The sequence below is a fragment of the Lottia gigantea genome (genome assembly GCF_000327385.1).
Source record: "Lottia gigantea unplaced genomic scaffold LOTGIsca_53, whole genome shotgun sequence".
NCBI lineage: Eukaryota > Metazoa > Mollusca > Gastropoda > Lottiidae > Lottia > Lottia gigantea.
Genome location: NW_008709815.1, coordinates 357,991 through 382,067, shown reverse-complemented (window position 1 = coordinate 382,067; position 24,077 = coordinate 357,991). Strand labels below are relative to the sequence as shown.

The 24,077-nt window shown below is 33.1% G+C and overlaps 5 protein-coding genes across 5 annotated transcripts; 4 read left to right on the top strand and 1 right to left on the bottom strand.

Annotated features, from left to right (window-relative positions):
* Positions 1-947: 947 nt before the first annotated feature.
* LOTGIDRAFT_126231 (hypothetical protein) lies at positions 948-2,863 on the top strand (the record flags this gene model as incomplete). Its single annotated transcript, XM_009062743.1, has 5 exons — positions 948-1,040; positions 1,438-1,561; positions 1,916-2,022; positions 2,167-2,263; positions 2,676-2,863. 5 exons carry the CDS (start codon positions 948-950, stop codon positions 2,861-2,863), a joined length of 609 nt encoding a protein of 202 aa, XP_009060991.1.
* A 4,897-nt stretch (positions 2,864-7,760) lies between these two features.
* Positions 7,761-11,521, bottom strand: LOTGIDRAFT_165710 (hypothetical protein; the record flags this gene model as incomplete). The annotated part of the gene is made up of 7 exons (XM_009062742.1): positions 7,761-7,885; positions 7,974-8,118; positions 8,330-8,512; positions 8,694-8,951; positions 10,135-10,364; positions 10,844-10,966; positions 11,386-11,521. The coding sequence occupies 7 exons, from the start codon at positions 11,519-11,521 to the stop codon at positions 7,761-7,763; spliced, it is 1,200 nt and encodes a 399-aa protein (XP_009060990.1).
* A 4,555-nt stretch (positions 11,522-16,076) lies between these two features.
* LOTGIDRAFT_82568 (hypothetical protein) lies at positions 16,077-16,710 on the top strand (the record flags this gene model as incomplete). The annotated part of the gene is made up of 2 exons (XM_009062699.1): positions 16,077-16,196; positions 16,321-16,710. Coding segments are annotated over 2 exons (510 nt in total), but the record flags the coding sequence as incomplete, so codon positions are not given.
* Positions 16,711-16,968: 258 nt separating this feature from the next.
* LOTGIDRAFT_59697 (hypothetical protein) lies at positions 16,969-17,545 on the top strand (the record flags this gene model as incomplete). Its single annotated transcript, XM_009062687.1, has 2 exons — positions 16,969-17,086; positions 17,463-17,545. Coding segments are annotated over 2 exons (201 nt in total), but the record flags the coding sequence as incomplete, so codon positions are not given.
* A 1,086-nt stretch (positions 17,546-18,631) lies between these two features.
* Positions 18,632-23,966, top strand: LOTGIDRAFT_165708 (hypothetical protein; the record flags this gene model as incomplete). Its single annotated transcript, XM_009062741.1, has 5 exons — positions 18,632-18,698; positions 21,149-21,967; positions 22,614-22,769; positions 22,979-23,122; positions 23,446-23,966. 5 exons carry the CDS (start codon positions 18,632-18,634, stop codon positions 23,964-23,966), a joined length of 1,707 nt encoding a protein of 568 aa, XP_009060989.1.
* Between the last annotated feature and the right edge of the window lie 111 nt (positions 23,967-24,077).

The following is a 24,077-nucleotide window of genomic DNA, read 5'->3' as shown; positions in this document are numbered from 1 at the left end:
TGTTGCGCATTCTGAAATCGGTCTGGACAATTTTCTCCTCATTGAGTTTGTCTGCCCCCTATGTGTACCCTCAGTTTCGGGAAGCCGCCGCCGTCACTGCTAGAAAAACAATCTGAATAGTTGTCAATTATTGCTAAAAAAAAATCAGCGGGAAATTTAGTTTGCATACATGCATTCTGATAACATAGGATATCAATAGTTAAAACAATCCTGCTCAATCTTGTATCTCAACAAGATACCATAAACTCGTATATCAATAGTTATAATAATCTATTTCAATAGGCATAACTTCTATCTCAATAGTTGTAACAAGCTATCTCAATAGACACATTGTAACAATCTCATACACTGGACTCGTATCTCCATAGTTATAACAATCTATCTTAACAAAAAAGAACTCGTATCTCAATAGTTATAACAATCTATGCCAATAGATAGAACTTGTATCTCAATAGTTATAACAATCTATCCCAACAGACATATCTCGTATCTCAATAGTTGTAGCAATCTCATATACTAAACTCGTGTTGATTTTCTAGGGTAGTACAACTGAAATAGTTTTAGCTTCAGTAGCGTTTAGCCAGAGGAGGCCGAGTGGAGGCCACATAATGGTCGAAGGGGGGCAATAGCACCAGGCTTTAAAACAACACAATGGTTTGAAATTTTAAACTTAGTGGCAAACGCTGAGCCAGCCAAATTTCTGAGGCCATGCCACCTCCACCCGCAGAAACGCCACCGTTCAGTTGACCTGGATTGCTCAAGTAAGCCTGAATGTATAAAATATTATCAATGAAGATAGGCCTATATATTATCATCTTATATTTATAACATGGTAGTTTTATCAGAGTATTTCGACCGAGTTGACTTAGTCATAATTAACCGACTTCAGCTTGTAGGTCTACTGGTGACATTTGAGATTGTACTATTGTAGTGTATAGAAAGTCATAATGAAAATTGAAGGAAAAAATGTATTTATAACTGGAGCTGCTCAGGGATTGGGTGAGGGCATCTCGGAGGCTTTGTTGGAGCGTGGAGCAAGGGTTGGTATTTTAGACTTTTTTTCCTACATGACAGCCAAAAGAGTTCACATTATGACAATAGCTCTAAATGTATGTCGGCTGGATATTATGTTCAGTCATATAATAAGCAATTTTTCAATTTTGTAGAAAGCCACGATATATTTTGCATGACACTAAAGATCACACAAGATTACTTATAAGTTATACGATATGGTTACTGCAATTACAGAAACTTACATGCGTAAGGGTTTGGACTTGCGGGATTACAGCCGTTGCCCGCTATATCAATAAGTTCTTACAAATTTTAGCTTTCCACTCCTAACAATATTTGGTTTATGCTTAATAATATCCAAAATTCCATATAGTATTTTTCACAAAACATGAACTATAATGTCATTTTTCGCGTAAATCTTAATAGGTTTGTATAGCTGATATCAATACAGAAAAGGGAGAACAAACGGTTAAACGATTTCAAGAAAAATATGGCCAAGAAAAAGCCATCTTCTTAAAAGTGGATGTCACTAAAGCAGATGAATTTGAAAGTAAGTTCTTACAAAACGAATGATGCACAAACCCGAATTATTTAGTTCTCCAAATGCATTAGGCAATTAAATGAGAATTAAATGCGTATTTGTAGCTGGAAATGCCGTTGATCTGTGCTTGTAAATGTATACAGTATATGATACTGGACTAAAGATAAGAGCCCAAAACAGAATAAATTTGGACAAATCGATTAGAGCCGACATATAGCTATATCTCTACTCTTATTAACGTTCCTAAATCCACTTCTTGTTTTAAGTTACTGGAACACTCGTATCACATGTAGACTAGAATAATACATGCCATTATAAAATGGTGTCTCCGCGTAATAAAATAGCTTAATGGTTTATTTGCAGGTGTATTTAAAGATGCGGTGTCTCGATTTGGTCAGATTGATATCATGATGAATAATGCCGGTATAATGGATGAGAGTCGATGGGAATTGATGATATCATTGAACGTTGTGAGTAAAATATCATATCCGATCCCCCAACTGTATTTAGAGTCAAAGCAAATAGTCTGCATATATCATCAAACTTCGGAAAGTCATGTCTCTATCTTAAAGGATGATTGTTTTAATTTACCGAAACCTTTTTTTTTCTTTCAGATGACACTTGTAAGAGGAACCAATCTAGCCATAGAACACATGGACAAGTTAAAGGGTGGTAAAGGTGGACTGATCGTTAATACTGCCTCTGTTGCTGGTAAATATTTTATTCCCCACTCAGCATGAAATGAAATCTTTACATGGGTATATAATATACTTAAATAATTGTATTATTAGATGTAAGATTACGTTGAAAATTTTTTTTTAATTTAGAAAGTGGTCATGTCTTGTCATGAATAACTGAAGTTGTAATAAAGCGAATTGGAATTTTGTTAAAAGACGCTAGTCCACACTTTCCATAGGTGAAAGTTGACCGATTTATTTTTGTCTGTAGGGTTTTCGTGAGATTCTGCAAAATAAACCAGACGAAAAGAATTGCCAGCTCTTGCTTAGTAGCATATTGTAGCCCATTCTGTCAACGTGTTAAACTAGTCGATGAAACTATGACTATCTTCAGGGTCAGTGTTTCTGAGACTACAGTTTTGTACAATAAGTATTTTCCGTATTAGGTTTTGGTCCAGGATTTTGGTTTCCAGTGTATGGTGGAACTAAACATGCTGTAATAGGATTTACAACCAGTTGGGCGGTACGTACACATGATACCAATATAATTAAGCTATTCATTTTATATCAGTTCCAATGTTCAAAACATCAAACTCTGATTGAAATGCAGTACAAATTTTGCACAGGGATATGAAGGCCTTCGTTGGTAAGCTGCGAACAGTCGATTGGCTTATAGCTAAACAATTCCCGTTTCAGATTAATCGAACGGATTGTGCCCCTTAAATATTATCAGAAACTTTCTGTCTCTAATGTAAAACTGTTTATTGATTGCAGGCTAACCCACACGTAGAAGCTATGGGAATTAATTTTGCTTGTTTGTGTCCATCAGCTGCCGATACCTCTTTATTACATTATGAAGATCATATGGGTATCATGATTCCTCATTTTAGAAAGTTCTTAAAGGAAACAATAGGAATAGCACCGTAAGTTTCAGTTTAAACTATGTTTTGGAGTGACAATATAATTATATTATATGCGGTCTATTCCGTATGTGAACTGAATTGCTTTTTAAACACTAGTTCTGTTTGTAATTCGGAATGATGTCTGCAATAATCAGAAGGTGAATTGTAAATTGAGAATTTTCAATGTTTCTCTATCAATAGGAGATAATATCAGATCATGCTTCGCCATGTTTTTTTTTTCAGAGTCAGTAAAATTGTAGAAGGTTGTATGACACTGGTAGAAAAAGATGATAATAATGGTGCCCTGTTAGTTGTTGGTGAAAAGGAAGGAATTCAATTTGTTACTAGGTTCTATAATCCTGGAACTCCAAAAGAGAATGAAGAGAAAACTGCCAAAGCTGCCAATGAGGCGTCAGCAAAGACAGAATCCTGATTGTCAAACAAATTTACTATAAATTAAAATTATGTTGTCCTTAAAACACAAAGTATTTTTTTTTTATTCAAGGATAAAACTAAAGCTATCAGGACAGGGGGGGGAGGTATGAGAGTGGGGGTACAGTAATGTCAAATTTCCACATGGAAAATAGAATTAAGATAAACAACATTCTACAAATACAGTTTATTATGTTGAACTATATATTAATGTATATGTAATACTAAGAGGTCATGGTTTGGCAGTAAGATTTATAACAGATCTGTATATATCTAACAACAAAAACACAAACTTAATCACAACAAAACTCTCTGTAATCCTATTATACTAATTATCTCATTTCCAAGACACACAAACCTATAATATGAATGGAAATTTCCATAATACAATATCAAATATTTAGAGTGTTAACTGTATTTGTTTGGAGTTTCCAAATACATCCATTCATTTACTTAAAATTGCCAATACCCACAATGGTATTTTTGGAAATTTCCTTGCACTATATAATGTCTCAGAAATACAAAACTATGGTATCAATGGAAATTCCAATAATACAATAGTAAGAGTACTAGCTGTATTTAATTTCAATTTCCAAATACATCCATTCATTGAAAGTACAGTTGGTCAAAATTGTCAATACCCATAGTTGTATTTTTGGAAATTTCCTTGTATTATTAAGAGTAGAAGCTGTATTTATTTTGAATTTCCAAAAACATCCATTCACTGAAAGCACAGTTAGTTTAAATTATCAATACCCAAAATTGTATTTTTGGAAATTTAATTGCATTATATAATGTCTAAGAAACACAAAACTATTGTATCAATGGAAATTCCAATAATACAATATTAAGAGTACTAGCTGTATTTAATTTTAAATTCAAAATACATCCATTCACTGAAAGCACAGTTAGTTTAAATTATCAATACCCAAAGTTGTATTTTTGGAAATTTAATTGCATTATATAATGTCTAAGAAACACAAAACTATTGTATCAATGGAAATTCCAATAATACAATATTAAGAGTACTAGCTGTATTTAATTTTAAATTCCAAATACATCCATTCACTGAAAGCACAGTTAGTTTAAATTATCAATACCCAAAGTTGTATTTTTGGAAATTTAATTGCATTATATAATGTCTAAGAAACACAAAACTATTGTATCAATGGAAATTCCAATAATACAATATTAAGAGTACTAGCTGTATTTAATTTTAAATTCCAAATACATCCATTCATTGAAAGTACAGTTAGTCTAAATTGTCAATACCCATAGTTGTATTTTTGGAAACTTCCTTCCATTATATAATGTCTAAGAAACACAAAACTATTGTATCAATGGAAATTCCAATAAAACAGTATATATGAATAGAATAGAATTGATACCTTTCCTTATGAAATAATGCTTAAATTGAGGTGCATGTTTATCATAAAGATGATGGCAAATATGTGCAAACAAGCACTGCTGATTAACAAAAATATAGTAACAAATATATATCAACAAAGAAAGAACTCAAAACTTAACAATAGGATAACAAAAGAAAACTTTACCTGCAAAATTTGGAAGATTGACTTTGAAAGAGCAAATTAAGATTAAGATAAAATTCCATTAAATCATTTGATATGGGAAATTGAATGAAATACAGTATTGAGCAAGTGTCTGAATGACATTGTAAATGTTACAACAAGTAATTTTTAAAATACAGAGATTGGATATATGGAACCACTTTGGCAGTGAAATTGCTTTAGATCAATGAAGAAACAATATTATATTAGATTAATTTACTGCAGCATTAACTATTTAACAATATATAATTATAAGAACAATTTTATGTTTGACTCTTTGGAAAATAAATCATTTCCATTCAAAGACTGAAGAGAATGAAACAAATATCTAGAAATATTAATTAAAAAGAATATCAAATATATAGCAAATCTAAATATCACAAGATAGGGTTTTAAAATATATAAAAGCTTTACTGATAAAAATAATGACTAGAAATGGAAGGACTATATTTAAAAGGAGTATATTTTTTGAAGATCAGATATTGGATCAAATTTTTATAGGAAAACAATCATCCCCAGTATTAGTCAAATAGTGACTTATGTTTGAACATTTATAAAAAAAAAATCCAGTTTAAATTTGATTTTGAATTCAACCAACTGGTGAACTGAAAATTTAGAAGATTTTAATCACAAAAATAAATTGTCTACAATCTTACATTGTCTACACAATTACTTTTATTTACTAATGTCAACACAATTACTTTGTGAAATTCTAACATCAAAAAAGAGTTACACAAGTTATGATTATAGTCTACAAATTGAATTTTATTTGGGAAGGTAATTCTATAATGCTATTGAGTATATATTTCAATACAGTTTACAATAAATACTGACTATAAGGGAAGGCATGAGGGACATTATCTTCATAATATCATGTCAACATTTGTAAGCTGGAAACTCTATCAGTGGCATAGCCAGGGTGTTATTGACGGGGGACCATCGGAGGAGGACCTCAGCCCCACTTTTGGATTATAGAGAGTGCTATTGGCAGGGGGCAGGTTCTGGGGCCTTCTCTGGAAAATTTTCTAATCATGGAGGAAGAGAATGCATCGAGCACAATTTTGGCAATGAAAGTAGAATCAAATTTCTCATTTTTTTCTCTCCCGAGCGCCTTCCCCCCCTCCTAAATACACCACTGAACTTGATACATGTATTAAGAAAATGGAAGGGACAACGACATTACAATATATTGCATATAACACACATGATATATATCTAAAATACTAGATCAAACTTTCTATAATCACATTGGAATTTTGATTAAATTTATACAATGGAATGAGATTTTATGTTTCATAAGATTTTAGGCTTTGAACTAAAACTATAACCTTAGATTGGAATGTATGTAAGATTTCAATAGAGCATGAGTAAAGCCTAGAATTAATGTTAACTTATCAATTCATCTGAAAATCGGAATGAAATCTTAATAATTTTTAAAAATCAATAATAGCCTAGTTTAATACAGTGCTACCCAAAAGCTTCTAAAATGGATTGGTGAGCTTAAACACATTTGAGCAAGAAGCAATCTGTTATAAAATAAAATGATAGAAAAAGGACAAAAGTTGTCTTTGGAAGTCTTGAAATCGTTGTAAGATATATTTTGAATTGAAATATCCTCATGAAAATAAGATAAAAATGTATAAATTCATAGGCAATAGTTCCTGGAGAGCTTTTTAAACAACAGTTTCAGAGAATAGTCATTGGAATGAATAATCAAAATGGAAATAAATCGCATGTTGAATTTGATTTGTCAATAAAGTTAGCTATTAGAATGTATTGGATTGAATGTTTATGTTAATTTCAAATACCTATTGATATACTTACTAGGGTATTGTATTGTAAATACAAAGCATGTTTGATAACACTTGTCACTATACTATTCTTTAAAGTACAGTTTGTGAAAATCTATGACTTTCTGATTATGATAAAGGATCAAAAGCTAATTATTGTTTTTCACTTCTCAATTCTCCAATGATGACTCTAGTTTGAACATACATAAGAATTATGAACGATATTTCTGTAAAAATACCTTCACCTAACATGATGTAAATAACACTCAACACTAGTCTATATTCTAGTAAATTGTTGATGTAGAATACTCGTCTATATTCTAGTAAATTGTTGATGTAGAATACTCGTCTATATTCTAGTAAATTGATGATGTAGAATACTCGTCTATATTCTAGTAAATTGTTGATGTAGAGGTCTATATTCTAGTAACTTGTAGATATAGAATACTGTAGATTTCTTGTCTATATTCTTGTAATTTGTTAATGTAGAGGTCTATATTCTAGTAAATGGTAGATGTAGCATACTCATCTATAATCTAGTAAATTGTTGACGTAGAGGTCTATATTCTAGTAATTTCTTGATATAGAGGTCTATATTCTAGTAATTTGTTGATGTAGAGGTCTATATTCTAGTAATTTGTTGATATAGAGGTCTATATTCTAGTAATTTGTTGATGTAGAGGTCTATATTCTAGTAATTTGTTGATATAGAGGTCTATATTCTAGTAATTTGTTGATATAGAGGTCTATATTCTAGTAATTTGTTGATGTAGAGGTCTATATTCTAGTAATTTCTTGATATAGAGGTCTATATTCTAGTAATTTGTTGATGTAGAGGTCTATATTCTAGTAATTTGTTGATGTAGAGGGTAAGACTGTATCTCAGAATATGATGGTAAACTGTCTTGTTTATAAAGTTTAGAAGATGAAGGTTTATTTATACACTCATCATAACTTGGTGGAGCTGAAAAAATTCAAGCAAAAATATGCAAATTTAGGCAGAAACATAGACCACCCAAACCAGGGATGTCCTTAAAGAGAACAAGACTTACCTATTAGTGGAGTTTGTTGTGTACATTCATCATTTGGTAACATTATAGATGAGCTTGCTATCATATTTAAAGGGACTGTACCAAGTATAATCTTTTCTTTAAATTTAATATCATCACAATCACAACCATCTGTTTGTATGTGAAACTACAAAATTAAAAACCTCATAATAAACAAAGTATGCGGGTAAAAAAATTTTGATGTATTTACTTTTAAGAAGACTGAACAATAAAATACTGCAGACAAACAAAAAGTGGACATAAACACATTGTTCTGTTAAAGAAAGACACAGTATGGTAATATCAAGTTGCACTGTAACTCTAATATTATGATGAAACTCAGTATTTTAGTATATTACCTGTATTGTGTAATCGACACCTATTATTGTTGATGCACCTAGATTAGTAGGTTGTGTTTCAGGAGGTATAAGTATAGGATCATTCCAGATATCACTGCCACCAGGTTTTATACTCTCATGTGTACTTTCTGCTATAACTACTTTACATTTAATACTACTATTCTCAGCTTTAAATGTAGTTTTCTAGAAAATTATAATGACAAAATTCATTAAATAATCTTAGTACTAACACCAGAAAATATTTTTACCATAATGGCAATTGGAGTTATACATAATTTGCCTTGTTCTAAGGCGTCCAAATCTGATATAAATCTACACTGATTCTTTACCATAGAGCCTGCATTTAGATATGTGGAAAACAGACCTGTTCTTTGTATGGAGTTTTGTATGACATATTTATAACACTAATAGTTGATTGATAATAGATGCTATCAATATTTACCATAATTAAATAGGCAGTAGCAGTGACATAGTTGGTAGAATTATTACTAATTTCAGCCATGATAAATATTGGTCCACTTATTACAAAGCCACGATGGTCTAACCGAAACACTACACTATATGATCCACATTTGCAACACCAACAACATACTGATTTCTCTTCACTTCTTATTACTACTTCCTAGATAATAATATATATACATACATATTATTCATCATACATAATATACATACATATTATACATTATATAAAATATACATACATATTATACATTATATAAAATATACATACATATTATGCATTATATAAAATATACATACATATTATACATTATATAAAATATACAAACATATACATAATTCTATACTTCTTGTTATTCATTATACATAATATACATACATATTATACATTGTATAAAATATACAAACATATACATAATTCTATACTTCTTGTTATTCATTATACATAATATACATACATATTATTCATTATATAAAATATACAAACATATACATAATACTATACTTCTTGTTAGTCATTATACATAATATACATACATATTATACATTGTATAAAATATATAAAAATATACATAATTATATACTTCTTGTTATTCATTATACATAATATACATACATATTATTCATTATATAAAATATACAAACATATACATAATTCTATACTTCGTGATATTCATTATACATAATATACATACATATTATTCATTATACATTATAATACACCTACATGTTATTCATTATACATACTATAAAATAGAATGTAGAACAAGGTTAACTGATTTGAACTTTGTTTTGTCATCATTGGACTGTCTTACTAAATTTAAACATGTTTCCTTCAGCTATTTCTCTAAGGGGCTCTCAGATATTGATCTATTATGAATAATCATAATTATATGTATTATATTGATCAATCAGTTCATTCTGATACCTTGAGGTAAATTTTAGTTCTGTTATAATGTCAACAATCTGTAGTTTTTCAATGTTTTATTATTTAAGAACAGGCATTCTCCAATCTAACCAAAATTAGACCAAACTTTTGTTTTGTTTGCTTTTGTATTAGCTTTTATTTTTAATATAGCCACTTCAGTTAGGGTCTGAAGACTGGACTCTTAAACATTCGTCAAAATTACTTTTTGATTTTAATTGCTTTAACCAAATTCCTTCACTCTCTCACAAAATGCAGAGGGTTAGGTTAGGTTAGGTCAAAAGTTTATTTTGACTAACGCTTATATGTAATAAAATATCTAATAAAATCAATTGAATAGCTAAATATCTGTAGCATTATTACAACAGAATAGATGCTATACTAAAACTATGATGTAAAAAAACAAACTTTGCCATACCTGAGCATGTGGTGCTTCATTTAAATCTATCACACCATTCACTGAAAAATGTGATTCTTCCGAGCTAATATCTTGTTTCCAATTTCTACGGTAAATCTTAGCTTTGGCCCAATATCTAACATGACCATACTTCCCTTCAAATGATGAAGGAATTTCTAAAGGCAGTATGTAATTTTCTGTAAATGCATATTCTCCAGCAGATAGTACATGTTCCCTCTCTGATCCACCTTCTGGAAAAGAAAAAGACAGCTTCCCAGCTTAAAACTTTTGCCAAACAATGACATACAAAATAGGGTGCCCTCTCTCAAATTCATAATTATTTGTATAGTATAGTTACTGTTGTGTCAATATATGTCTTTCAATTTTGTATATTGGATAATTCTATTGCCTTTTTTATGATCGTATGTCAATACTGTTATGCAAGTTAAAATCTCTAGGGAGTAATAAATGGATATTGTTCTGAAGTATTAGGCCAAGAAGCAATACTATTACAGAGGAAAATCACAATAACACAAATTATCATCAATATAAATGACAATTATCTTTCAGTGTTAAATGTTGATGAGAACAGTCTCATAAAAACACTAGAATTTTGTTTTTAACCAAAGGTTTGTAAGACATCAGCTTTTTAAATCGGAACAAGTTTTTAAACATGAAACAACAAACCAAAGACAAAAATAAATTGACTGTTCAATCAAAAGACACAAACCTTCTCCCCAGACAACTTTTCTCTCAGTTATAAAATTATCTTCTCCTTCATAACGTTTACTTTCCCCTGATCTCTTATCACCCCACAAGACATAGCATTGACCACATATCTTTAAATGTATACCTTCAAAATACATAAAACATCATAAATAATCTATATCATTTTACAGCTGGAGTATAAATTGGGATACCGGTATATATAGTTGCCCTCAGAGGTGTTTCATCAGCTGACAGCTCAATTTTAACTGCACATTTCACATTCAGTAACATCTGATGCTGTCACTTCCATATTGTTACTAGCATTGATTCACACACAAAGCTATTATCAATATTATAATATAATTGTATAATAATAAATATCATATACAGTGATGTGTCCAGAACAATGCTTGTTAATCTAAAACTACCTAAATAGATATTGTTTATAACGAAAAAACTACCTTCAATAGCACATCCACTGTAATGTAACTGTCCACTCTGCTTCTTATGGTAAGTTTTAAATTTGAACACAGTATTCAACTGAGAAAGTACAGTAAATCTTACCTCTTACTTTCAAGGGTTCAAGCACCTTCAAATGAATAGTTAGTGAAATTTCGTCTCCAGGATTAAATACATTCTGATCATTATTTATAGTAACTAGAAAATAAGAGATCTTAGCTCTTGTGTTTGGACTTCTCATGTTTATTTTCTAGACTAGGCTTTCAATTTGTAGTAAAATCTTCATCATCATGCAACACATGGCGTTGAACTGATGCATTCCACTACAAATACAAAGACAGTGATTAACATTTAGAATTAGGTGTTACATCATCGAACAACAGCCAATAATAATTCGCTTTATAAGTGAAGAACATGTGATATTCAAATGGAATAGATGCAAATGGTAGAAACTGAATGCTAAATTAATTTTAAGATTAACACACTTGCTTATTTTCATCCTGTGAGCCCTTTCACATCAGTAGGCCTAATGAATAGTTTCTTTTTCAGTGCTATGCAGTATTGTATGCTCATATAATATGGGTATGTGGGAATACAAAGCTAAAAAGGTTTGGTAGATTTATCTCTGACCCTTTGCCATGTGACAAGCCATCAATATCATCTGTCATATCTTGGGTATGGACTCTATGGTATGGAGTTTCTCGGTCTACTCACTGTCACTACCTATGGTCAGTGTGCCATTGTGGGTAGTTATGTGAAACGATTTGCACAAACACTCAGAGATTCATCATGCTAGAAAGATACTTTCTAATTTTTGTTACCCATACCTGAAAAAATGGCATCTTCTTTCTGTTTAATAAGCAAATCACAGCAGCTTTGTTTCTTGATTTATTTCCGATTTAATCAATCAATATTGAGATTGATTAAAAGCATAATTTCTCTTATTAACAAGAGTTGTCTATCCTTGACCAGTTCGGTGTAGACTTTTTTCCTGGCTAATGAAAAAGTCCTGAATCCGAATTTCATACTCAGGTTGCTGATTTTGTTTTTCAGACTTTACCAAAGTCCTGTTTTCCAAGCTATCCGTCTTACTCAGGATGAAACCCTTATTACTATCTTGTGGACTCTTTTATGTATTAGGGCAAGTCTTTTTTATCTAATCGACTATAAAATTTTATCTCCCTTGAATTTTCAAAAGTTCTCTTCCAAATTTTCGCTTTTTGAAAACTCCGAGCCGTTAGCCTTTAAGTCGAAACTGATTTTCTTATGTTTTTATAAGAAATTAGAAAATGAAATGAAATGAATGGAGTTTTACGTCCTACTTTTCTGCACCATGTGGGCTAATGAAGACGGGCAACGCCATGCAGGGCGCAATGAGGGAAATTTTGCCAGGACAGCGGCATTATCCTGTTCTTTTTCGATCTCCAACTGTCGAGGGATCTTTAACGTGCACAGCCTGTAGCACACGGGGCCTCGGTTTATTGTCCCATCCGAACGACTAGACGCTTTTTCCATGTCAGCCTCTCTCACTTGCATCACTGGATGAGAAATCAGAGAACAGTCTTTGTCATTTGTTCCCATCTTTTCAGCTTGAAAATGCTTTTTAGAGGGGTGGGTAAACCTACTCTCATTGAGTTCTAAATTGAAGTTTTTCTCTCATGTCACAAATATTCAAAATATGATTTTCAAGTGCATACCAATTGTCATAAGTAAAATTAAATATTATTCAATTCTTCACATTAATTAGACCGAAATAATATGAAACTGGTCCATAGTGTGTCAGAAGAAGAAATCAGGGAGATGTAGACTGGCCCTCAGAAGCACTCGGTTCAAATGCCAACATGATGTCAACCGAGACGTCCAATCTGTGGCGGTTGAGAGGATCAGCTCGAGGTCAAGGTTATTTATTTCACGTGCTTTCTGTAACCAGTCGATGAGTACAGTTCAATCTCAATCACTCACTTTTGTATGATTTTGGTGTATCAACAACTTTTATAAACCGAAGTCCAACATGGTAAGAAATTGATTTAAAGAAATACAACCTTTCCTCTTATGATATCAGATTTACCGTGTTAAACCACACTTGTATATTTCAGAAAAATGACCTGCCTTCAATTATATTGGCCATTTTTATCAGCATAAATCCAGTCTATACATTTAAACTTGGAGTGACGGGTAAGTATTTTCTATAACAAGATTCCCCACCCCAGCAAACAAAACAATAAGCGGCTCTCTGACCAAGAATCTGATTCAGAATTTCAAAAATATTCTACATGGGAATTTGAAATTGCATGCAATGCCATTTTTCTTAGAATGTCTTGAGAACTCTGTAGTATTTTGAAATTGGTATATCAATTAATACTATATTACTCCAAAATGAGTCTTGAATTATATTTGAAGTAATGTATGAAAGTTTGTAGTTGAAATACCCGAACTTCAATTTGAAAAATAAAACATTTTGTCGAACCTTTTATGAGCAAAGCCACATCTGAGTTTCGATTTCAAGGGCAAAACACACAATAAAATTGACCATTCATTATTTTAATGTACATCAACGTTTTCACACAATGGATTTCAACCTTTTGAGTTTTCTTGACTTGGAATTTCAGACATTGCATTGGGTTATAATGTCACCATAAACAACCTCGCCCCAGAAGGCAAATCAACTGTTATATTGGATGGATTACAGTTGGTTAACAGTGCAGTAACTGGTTACCATGTTACTATTGGAGAAGATGATTGTAACATTAGATTAGAAATCTGGGATCGACTCAACGATGAAGAATATAGATTAAATAGATACAGAGAATTCTATGGAAACACAGGCTATTATGAAGTAAGACAATTAAAATAATTTCTTAGAGTATTTTCTAAATTGAATCTAATAATTGATAAAAAGTAAAAAAAAATCCACTTTCCTGAGATTCCATTTATGCTTCAGCTCATGATTAGTCATATAATGTCGAATATCAGTTGTTCCATATAGTGCACAGTCTAATGCCATGTAACTTAATTCGTTCCTTGGCTGTTTTAGATATCCCTTCCACCATCTGAAGAGTTTAATGTCAGAGAAGATCAGAGATTGGGATTTACCAGTTTGAAAGAAACATCAACATGCGTTGGATATTTGTACGTTACGGATAACAGAAGGTCGCAAACTAGGCGTTACTTCTTTCAAAACAGCTCCCCACCTGAAGTTAACCGTGTATATAAGTTTGCTCCATACCAAACCACCTTTTTATTTCCTATTGGTGTGATTGTCAAAGGTAGGTCCATCTTAGATTTTGAGCATTTGGATCCAATGATCCTAGATGGATCTGACATTTTTCACGAATATCTTGTATTTTCTGCTGTCGAGTGGCGTATAACGTATTCTCTAGACTCCCGACCTGTCTGTCCTCAAGGTATGCAATCAGACCTAGGCTGGATTATTTTGATTTAATTTTTCTATATTGGCTCGGTCATTTCATTGCAGATCCAGCTATACCAACTACTCCTACTACAACCACGACTACACCTCAACCGACAACTACCACTACAAGACGTACAACCACTACTCCTGTGCCTGAAGTCCGATTCGGACGTAAGTATTAGTATCCAGTTTTGAAGATAGTTCCGAACTCATCTGGTTGTGAATCATTCCTACATCTTTACTTTCTACATACAATTGTCATAATGTATATCGATGTATAAAATCTTTTCCCAATCAGTCTCGCATTGTATCTGAGATTTTCTGGCCACATCGAATGATCTGGTGATTTATTCAAATGATCACTTTTTAGGATTTGTAATATATGGTATAAAGAACTATCTACGATAGTTTAATTTAGCAAATTAATTTATCTTTACTGTAAAAATACCATGTTTTAATGGTTTCTCCAATAAACTTTTTGCTGTTCTTATTTAGAAAAATGAGTTTTTGAATATTGTAGGATTTATTGGATATAATTATACTGATAATCAGATGTCTAGACCAGGAAAGAGAACCGTTATTCACCATGGCTTGCAATTAGAAAATGGAAAAGTTATTGGATACAGATTTCGAAATTCGAAAATTGGATGCAGACCACGTTTACAGATTTGGAGATTAGTTTCTGAAACTCTTGGTTTATATAATTATACATTGATATTTGAAAAGATTTATGATGGTTCTAAAGAAGGGCTCGTTTATGTAAGGAGCTCACTTACTACTTCGTTATCTTTATAGTTTTGATTTATGAAGTTTTGTGTCTTAGAGTGATGACTTTTCCTATTTGTCACATAGAGATCGTTTCATAGTCATCATGTGCTGCAAATCCTGCCTTAGTTCGCACACGGATGTCAGTTGACCTTTGCAACGATCTTAATACTATATCATGTATAGGCATGTGTCATTCTATATAGAACACCATGTTACATTCCAGTGGCCACTACAACCATCACAATATTTTGACATCAACCGAAATGATAAACTTGGCTTCACCAGTGAAGATGCAGACGAATCCTGCATCCCATTTCATTATGTCCAAACAGATCTGAGATCACAAACAATTAACCGATATTATCCAAACGGCAATTATCCAAGACTGTATGAAACACTCAGCTTCGAACCATATCAAACAACTTATTTGTTTGCTCTTGAAGTCGAACTTCTTGGTAAGACATTATTTTCTGTAATCTCAAGTCTTATTACACTTGTCATAATTTAAAAAATATTCCATTTAAATTTGTCTCTTATGTTGAAGATGTACTTTCATCTATTTGACACCATCTTTTTTATACTTTTGCTTTTCATTATAATTTCAGTGAGAGCTTCTCAAGGTGCGACTGGACCCCAGGGGTTAAAAGGCATTCGAGGTGACCTTGGTGAACAAGGACCAAGAGGAGAAAGGGGTTCAAAGGGACCTACAGGTGATGCTGGACCGAAGGTAATTTATGTATTGAAATGTCGTTATTTAACCATGCATTCCTCTACTCTCTTCTTTTTAGTTGATCATACCTGCAGTTATAAAATCTGAAAAGGATGTCCAATGTTTAAAGGAGTGTATTGAACTTTTTCAGGGAGAAACCGGAGATATAGGGTTAGAAGGAAGCAGAGGATTTAAAGGATTTCGAGGAGAAACTGGTGCGGTTGGAAATAGGGGTCCAAATGGTGAAGATGGGGAATTTGGTAGTCGTGGTGAGAAGGGTGAATTAGGGAGCAAAGGACCCAGAGGCGATCAGGGATTTTCAGGAGAACGTGGTGATATTGGACCCGAAGGTCCCGTTGGAAACACGGGTGCTACTGGTACTACTGGTGACAGACTACGAGGCGAAGCAGGTGCTACTGGAGTTATGGGTCCTTTTGGTTCCACTGGTCCTATTGGATATGTAGGTGATCGTGGTGATAGAGGGTCTGATGGTCTTACTGGTCCTGTTGGGCAACGTGGTGTTACTGGTGCCCGCGGTCCAATGTGGCATCCAGATAGTAAGTAGTCCTTCAGTTTCTGGTTTTATAATTGTTTTTCAGATGCAGTGTTTGTTAGGTATCGTTCTTGCTAAGTCCAGAATTCTTGTAAGTTTAGCGTAATCTTCGCCATTACTGATAACCTTGTATGGTATTTATATTCGGAACTCTCTACCAACTGTTTATCCCTGAAATTACCCAGCTTCATTTTGCAACGTCATATTTACTTTTCAAATGATCAACTCTGTATTACTCTTGTTTTAGATGTTGACCACTGTTCTACTAGTAGTCTGAACTGTGAACATAACTGTCTTAATACAAGACTTGGTGCCAAGTGTGGGTGTTATCCAGGCTATGAATTAAAAGATAATCGATGTATAGGTAAGTATCTCCAGGGCTGTAGATCCCTTGAAGGAGAGGAGAAATAGTCTCTTTTCCTCTTTAGAGTACACAGATCTGCGGATCCGTCCATGTGACCCAATCGGAATATACGCCAATGATTGTTTTCTTCAGGTTGACGTTAGGAATCATCATCTTATATTGACAAATAACAGAATTTATCAACAGAAAAATAAATCGTTGCATCTATACGGCGCAAAGTATAGGACCCTATCTTGGTTTGCAGGTAAATTTTGTCACTCGGGATTTTGAATAGGGGCTCTTTGGAGAATTTTTGAACGGTAACTGTCATTCATAAACTTATCTTTCATATACATCCAAGTAGATTTGGTACATTCCCGTTTATATTGTCTTGTAGAGATCAACGAATGTCATATAGAAAATGGCTTGTGTGAATATAATTGTATTAATACCCCTGGAAGTTATATTTGTGGTTGTCCCCTTGGTCTGAGACTCTCGAAAAATGGAAAACACTGCAACGGTACGTATAAAAACATAAGCATAATTGAAAATGATTAGAAATATACAAAAGGGATTCCTTTAAACTTGTCTTAAATTTTTCAGACCTGTCAGCAATATAATATGCAAGTTAATTTACATGGATTTCAAATAGCTGTGTTCAGTATAAATAGCACTTGATTTTTTAATATTTACAGATTTTGATGAATGTGCTAGTGGAACTGCCCAATGTAAAACAGCTCAAATTTGTATTAATTTGTGGAATGATCACTACTGTGCCGGACCATTTGATAAATCACCGGATTCACCAACAACTAGTGAGTTTTTGATTTGCTTTTATCACTTTTTAGACTATTGTCCATAAGATCTCGGCAGAATCCATCATGGTATTTCATGATGTTGGATCAAATTCTGATAATCCTCAGAAAGTTCAATAGCAATTAGTAGCATTTATCTAAATATTCTCCTTGGAGTGACTAAATGTTCATGAAACTGAAAGATTTCTATAGGTGTTTAATACAGGACTTTAACTGGGTTATTTTTTCAGGTTCACAAATTGCAGCTGATGTACGACTGGTTACTAGGGATGTTGTAATTGGTCTTTTAATATGGTTGATCATTTTGTCCATACTGACAATCATGGCTTCCATATTGATTGCTCCAGAATGTCGCGAATGTTGTGCAAGCAACAAGCCCCGATATCATCAGGCAGGTGGTAGAAGACCTCAGTTCTATTATCCTGCTTTCTTTCCACGAGTCAGCTTAGATAGGAGACCCAGTTCTGATAGGATGGACATAATTGAAGGAAGACAGTCCCGGAATGAAAATGAACAAGATGGAATTGTCAATGAAGCTCATCTTCATGAAGGTCAACAACGTAGCGAACTCTAGGAAATAAAAAAATAAATTGATGCAAAATAAGTATTGTCTTTTTAAAACAACTTACCCGTCTACTACATGTAATACTTTAAAAAGGAAGGTCGAGGATTCGATCATGTAAATGAAGAAACCCATCCAAAATTCTCACCACTCATACGTTTGCGGTCTGATCATTAATTTCTGCAGACAATGTGGAGAAGACTGGATAAGAATATTTGCTATCATGTTCCTTTAGCAAACGGTACGATATATTACGGTAGGATATTAATAATTTACACTACCGTTGCTAGAGGAACATGATTTGCTTTACAGGCTTTCTCTATATATGGTTGTAAGGATTATTACCTTGTAGGTAACCACGCGAGTTCTAGTGGATGTAGCCACTTATGCAAAGCAGCTATTCCCGCCATTGTGAAATAACAATCCTCCAGTTCTTCATGACCTATTACAGACGGCATCACAAAACTGCTTGGGATATGAAAGAAACGAATCGTGGTATCTATTCTTCTGGCCCACGACTCCTGCCTTTGCCATAGATTTTCGAAAGTCTAAATAACTTTAAAAGTTATCAAGTCAGGTCACTATTATTTTTTGTTTGCACGTTTCTATTTGTCGTGTATGTTAAGTAGCTATGACGGGTGTGGCGCCAATCAGGGTATGCTTACTCTTCTAAACACCTGATACTACTTTTCATATTGAAATAATTACTTCCTCGTTTGAAAAGTAGGCTACATTAGCTGCTACCAATATTCGCCAAATTGTTTTGGATTTTGGGTTTTGTTTTGCGGTTCGGATCGTTAGTAGGCCGTGTATTCAATTTGATGGAGCCAAATAAGGTGAAGTACATAGAGGAAAGGTTCTTTTCGATTTTTAACTGTCGAGGGATCCATGGTGTACACAGCTTGCAGCTCGATGCTTTTTCAATGTCTGATCTGGTTAAAAAATCTGAATGAAGCTCGAGCTATGTCGGGATTGATCTGAGTAAATAATTTATAACAATGTACAGAAATATCATCTTTTCAAATCACAACAAATGTAAACACAATTATACTATCATTATAAGTCATCGTTTCTAGCGGCAAATCTATCTTATAGACAAATTTGAAACGCTTCGATGCTTATGAACATATCTATTTTTAAAATTGCGTGACAGGGGAGATATTTATTTGTCCAATGGGATGCATTGTATAAATTGATACTTACATCCTGTTATTATATATTAAATAGGTAGATGATCATTCAAGCTTGAAGGCCATGGAAAAAATTTAAAAGATTAAAAACACAATGAAACATTGCTTCTGAAAACATTGTATTGAGGAGTGGTGATACACAATACTTACCGGAAAATTGTCATATAGGGCTTCATAAACACAGTGTGTGTTTGGTTAAACAGTTACTTTTCCCTGGAATAAGTGAGATATACATCAAAGAAGATTTATATATCCACGAACTTCATAAACAGGAGACGGTGTTATGGCCTTTGGCGAAATTAATCAATGGAATAAGTTTAAGCAATTTGACTTTAAAGGGATTGAACAAGGATTTCTAGCCCTTTTATGCCTCTACATGCACCACTCTGCTTTCACGTTAAAAGATTGTGGTTACTGTAATTTCAGAATAACTCTACTTGATTTTGACAGAGCTATCAAAAGTCAATCGTTTGATGGTGAATACAATAGTAATGAATCATGTTGAAAACCACAGAAATCGGAATTATGAAAATACTATACAAGCAATAAGTGTCACCGATACAAATAAAATTTTATAAATCCCTTTAGCAAGCAGAGTTCGTATATTTATACAGGTATGGATGGATATACAATAGACCTACTTGTAAATTTCGGTCAATCCTTGTCATAATCAGTGAATCGTATACAAAGCAAACAAAACGGTTTTTTAGTCGTGTTTTTGTGATTTTCACGTAAACCATCGTAGAGTTTATAGTTGGGTTTAGCAGAGTGTCGAAACATCCCAGTTTGTCAATAGTCGAATTGAGGATCTACATAACTTTACTCCAGTGATGTGAATGTACAGTATAATTTTACAGTCAGCCATAGATCAGTAACTTGGATATAACTTTAAGTGTTTATTTACACGGACATGGTCTATAGGCCTACCCATATACAGTATTAATTGATGTATGAATATAAAGAGGTCAACGAATGAAATCCGGTATAGAACCACTTAGTTTCCTTTTGTGAGAAAAAGATTTGACGAAATGTAAGTAATATGTGTTTATCTATAAAATTCAGACTGTATTATTATCTTGTTTAAGAAAATAAAAAAAAAGAAAATATTCATCCGACTTTTCTTAAATCGTTAATCCAGATTAATTTAATTCGATACTAGCTCCCCATAACAAAACCCTTTAAAATGTATTGTTCAATAACCTGGAAACTGTGGTTCTATATTGTATAAAACAAGAATTATTGACAAAATTGACGGATTTCATTTTCTGAAAGAAGGTATACATGTACTTGGCTTAGATGCGGGTTGTTTTACGCTTCAAAAACCTCAATTAAAAGCTCTCCACTCATTAAATTGATCATTGCTGTAGCTTATTATATTTTCTGAAATATTTAGTATATATGAGATGAGAGTATCAAATATAACAATATTTTCAAGGCCAATAATATTTGCTTTTTTTTTCTTTATTCCTCAGGATATCTACAATAATTTCAATCGTTCTCTTGTGCTTGAAACCAGGCGTGATAGAAGCCGGCTTTAATTTCGACTTCTCTGGGAATACTCCACCCCCCTCTAATAATAACTGTGCCCAAATAACAAATTACTGTATCCTTCCAACTTATTGTCTACACAATGGACAATGTAGCTTTAATACAACATTATGTGAGACTAATTGCCATTGCCCCTCTCCATACACTGGTAAAAGATGTAGAGAGAAACTATGTCCCGATGGATGTGGTGGTAACACTACACTGTGCTTAAATGGAGGATCGTGTACTATAAATAAAGATACGTGTCAACAGCAATGTGTTTGTCCAGAAGGTTATACAGGAATTAACTGTGAATCTAACATCCAAGTCACAAATGATACAGAGACTGACCAAGAATGTCCAATGAATCTATGTGACAGTTTTGCCTTCTGTTATAAAGGTATATGTAAACAAAATAAACGCACATGCGCACCGTATTGTATTTGTGAAGACGGCTTCACTGGATCTCAGTGTGAAACATTCATTGATTCTTCAGACACCACAACAGCATCTACTCCATCTATCCCATCTACAAGTCTAGCGCCACTGGCTTTAAGGCAATGTGCCTCTGGTTTTACTTGTAAACATGGTATATGCGATCAAGAGAAATTAAAAGAAAACCGATTTAAATGTAACTGTGACAAGGGATTTATTGGAACCACCTGTCGAAAGCCATGTCGAGTGGACTGTGGTGAATATGGACATTGCTATTTAGATGGTCTGAAAGAAAGATGCGCCTGTCATCCAGATTGGGTTGGGGAAAATTGTACTGATCCTAAACCGACACCCGCGACATTAATAGCACCAGGTATGTTTAAGAAGTAGTAACTGATTAAGAATCCCTTCTGTATTTTGTTTTCTTGAGTGGCACAAGGATTTTCTTCCTCATAATGGTCAAGGTATTACGTCTTCATCTTATACCTTGACTGTCATGGCCCACTTTCTTGTTTCACAGTTTGATTGCACGGATTGTACGCGACTGAATACAGCCAATTAGAGCCCTCAATTTCATACATAATTTTTTTTTAAACGTAATACCTTGACCATTGTGAAGATGCAGGATTTTAAAGTCGAATATATTTATTTCTGAAAGATTCGTTTAAGCTTTTCACTTCACAGTCATTTTAAGATGTCAATATTTTGTTCAAGTAACATAATCACTCCACATATTTAGAAACAAAAAGTAAAAATTAGAGGCTCGGCATGTAAAACTTAGTGGACAATTAATTGTTAACTTTGTGGGCGCCGCTGTCTCGAATAATCTGTTTTATGATTTGCCCATACATCGGTTTTTAAAGGAATTTGTTGACATGCAGGCAATCAAAATTGAAATAGATCCTTCCTCAATGATCGACTGAAATGTTTGGCGTGGTGATTTCAATGGTCATCAATTAAGTTCGTGTCAGTTATATAAGTAAGAACGACAAGCAGTTGCATGTGATTCTCTTTTTCAGCAAATGCGGGCTGGGTATGGTGGGTTGCTGGTAGTTGTATTGGATTATTAGTTTTATTGGTATTTTTACTAATTGTTCTACCAGTGTGGTTATGGAAGAGAAGAGAGATATTCATCATGAAAATTGTACATTATATGCAGCCTTATGAAGATTCTGGTAGATATTTGCTTTGCCTTTTAATCATAATCTGATCTTCAGTATCTTACCACTTGAAAGATGTCACGTTGATTGCATGGCCAAAGAACGCAAATTTTGTCAGGAGAGCAGGATAATATTGGCCTTCTTTGTTTTTTTTTTCTCGAGGGATAATATTAATAGACGACTCCTTTCTATTAGGTTAAACTTTTAAAATCTTAACATTTCAGATGGCAAAATGTTTGATGCGTTCATATCCTACAAATCACATCCTGATGATGAGGGCTTTGTTCTCAATCACGTTTTCCAGAAGTTAGAGAAAGAATTGGGGTTTAAACTTTGCCTCCATTTCAGAGATTTTAAAGTCGGCGAAAGTAAGTTTTGCTGTGATCTTGATATTGTTCAATCACTTATAAACTATTTGAAATGATATTCTGCAATTTGAAATGCTTTTGCCATAATTCTTAAAGGACACAAGTATATGAATTTCGCAAATACGTTTGTATGAATTCTGGAAAAACGGTGAAGAATGTCTTTTGCAGAGATTCTGGAATAACTAAGCTGAGTAATACCATTTGATGTACATGTTTTTTAGAAATAGAGAAAAAGGGTAAAGTGCTACCAAAATATAGAAATTCTGATTTCTTGAAATAATGGTAATAAAAGTTAATTGTAACATTATTATCTTCTATTCCAGCGATTGCCAACAATATTCTTTGGGCAGTAGAGAATAGTAGAAGAACGGTGTTGATTATTTCGCCCAACTATCTGGGAAGTGAATATGCACAGTTTGAATTTCAAACCGCCCATTTGGAATCATTAAGCCTTCACTCTAGAATAGTGCCAGTTATATATAAAGATATATCACAACATCAAGGTAGTATTGACGCCACATTAAAACATATCCTAAGAACCATCACATACCTAGAGTGGCCTACCATTGAAGACAACAAAAAGGAAACCAAATTTTGGAAGCGTCTTGCTCTGTCCCTTCCAAAACGTAAAGAACTTGATGCTAAATCCATCGAGGCGAAATTATCACCATCAAAAGATCATTCTGATAATCATATTAACTTACTCAGTTATAAAACATTGAACAGTAAAAGTACTGAGACCATGTGGACTGATGTTTCATTGGATGAGACCAAGGACACTGGTAATTACCATAAAAATCTCGTAAGCAATAGTGGTGATGTGAGTCTCAATATGACTGAATGAAAAAATGTTGGGATGGGTCGTAGTAATCTGATCATAAACCACATAATTATTATAACTGTTATACCATTCGATGCCGGAGATGATATTTTCAAGATAAAAGAATTTCCAGGT